This window comes from Myotis brandtii, unplaced genomic scaffold (assembly GCF_000412655.1).
Source record: "Myotis brandtii unplaced genomic scaffold, ASM41265v1 scaffold632, whole genome shotgun sequence".
Lineage (NCBI taxonomy): Eukaryota > Metazoa > Chordata > Mammalia > Chiroptera > Vespertilionidae > Myotis > Myotis brandtii.
In genome coordinates, this window is record NW_005370419.1 from 522387 (window position 1) to 523126 (window position 740).

Here is a 740-nt window from a genome sequence, read left to right on the forward strand (position 1 = left end):
ACCAAGTGCCCGAGCCCGAGGCCCTGCTCTGGCCATTGTCCTGGCAAGAACCCTGGGAGCCGGGGCTGCTGTCCTGCTCGTCCCAGCCCCCGCCCGCCTGCCCCGGCTGGTGTCTTGCGGCTGGAAGAAAGGTGATCACGGTGAGACCCAGGGGCCTCAGACGGCCTCACACCCACTCCCGGGGACCCCAAGACTGGGGGACCTAGGGGACCAGGGAGGGTGCCCCAAGATGTGGACAGGGTGCACCCTCACAGAGGTCGGGTGGACACACCGCCTGGGGCTCAGGTCGGGGAGAAGCAGCAGCGCTGGGCACCGTGGCTCTCAAAGCTCAGGGAGACCCTCGTCACTCGGGGACACCTGCCCCCCCTCCTGTCTCCCAGCACCTTGCTCTTCAGTCAACCTGTGCCACTGCCCCAGGCCCCCAGGACGCATGAGTTAGAGGCCAGCCCTTGCTGAGGGCCGTCGGGCAGAGCCATGCAGACGGGCACAGGGCAACCCGCCGCCCGGGGTGCGGGAAAGAAAGGGCTCATGGCCCCGCCCACAGAGAAAGGGGCGCGGCCCCTGTGTCACCATCTGGACCAGGCTCAGCTCCTGCTGGCAGTCGCTCAGGGTCACGGCCTCCACCCTGCAGGGGGCACAGCGGGTGGGCGAAGGGCCAGGCTCTTCCAGATCACACCCCACTGGGCGGGACCCCGATAGTGAACGTGTGGAGGGGCCGAGGGCTGGCTCACCCCTCAGCC

The 740-nt window shown here is 68.9% G+C and overlaps 1 protein-coding gene across 1 annotated transcript in view; it reads right to left on the minus strand.

Moving 5' to 3' along the window:
• ENTHD2 (ENTH domain containing 2) overlaps positions 1 to 740 on the minus strand; it is a 7873-nt gene that overhangs the window by 4297 nt on the left and 2836 nt on the right. Inside the window, exon 7 of the mRNA XM_005880291.1 lies at positions 3 to 120. Within this exon, the coding sequence (XP_005880353.1) occupies positions 3 to 120 (118 nt within the window). The remainder of the gene's footprint in view (positions 1 to 2; positions 121 to 740) is intronic.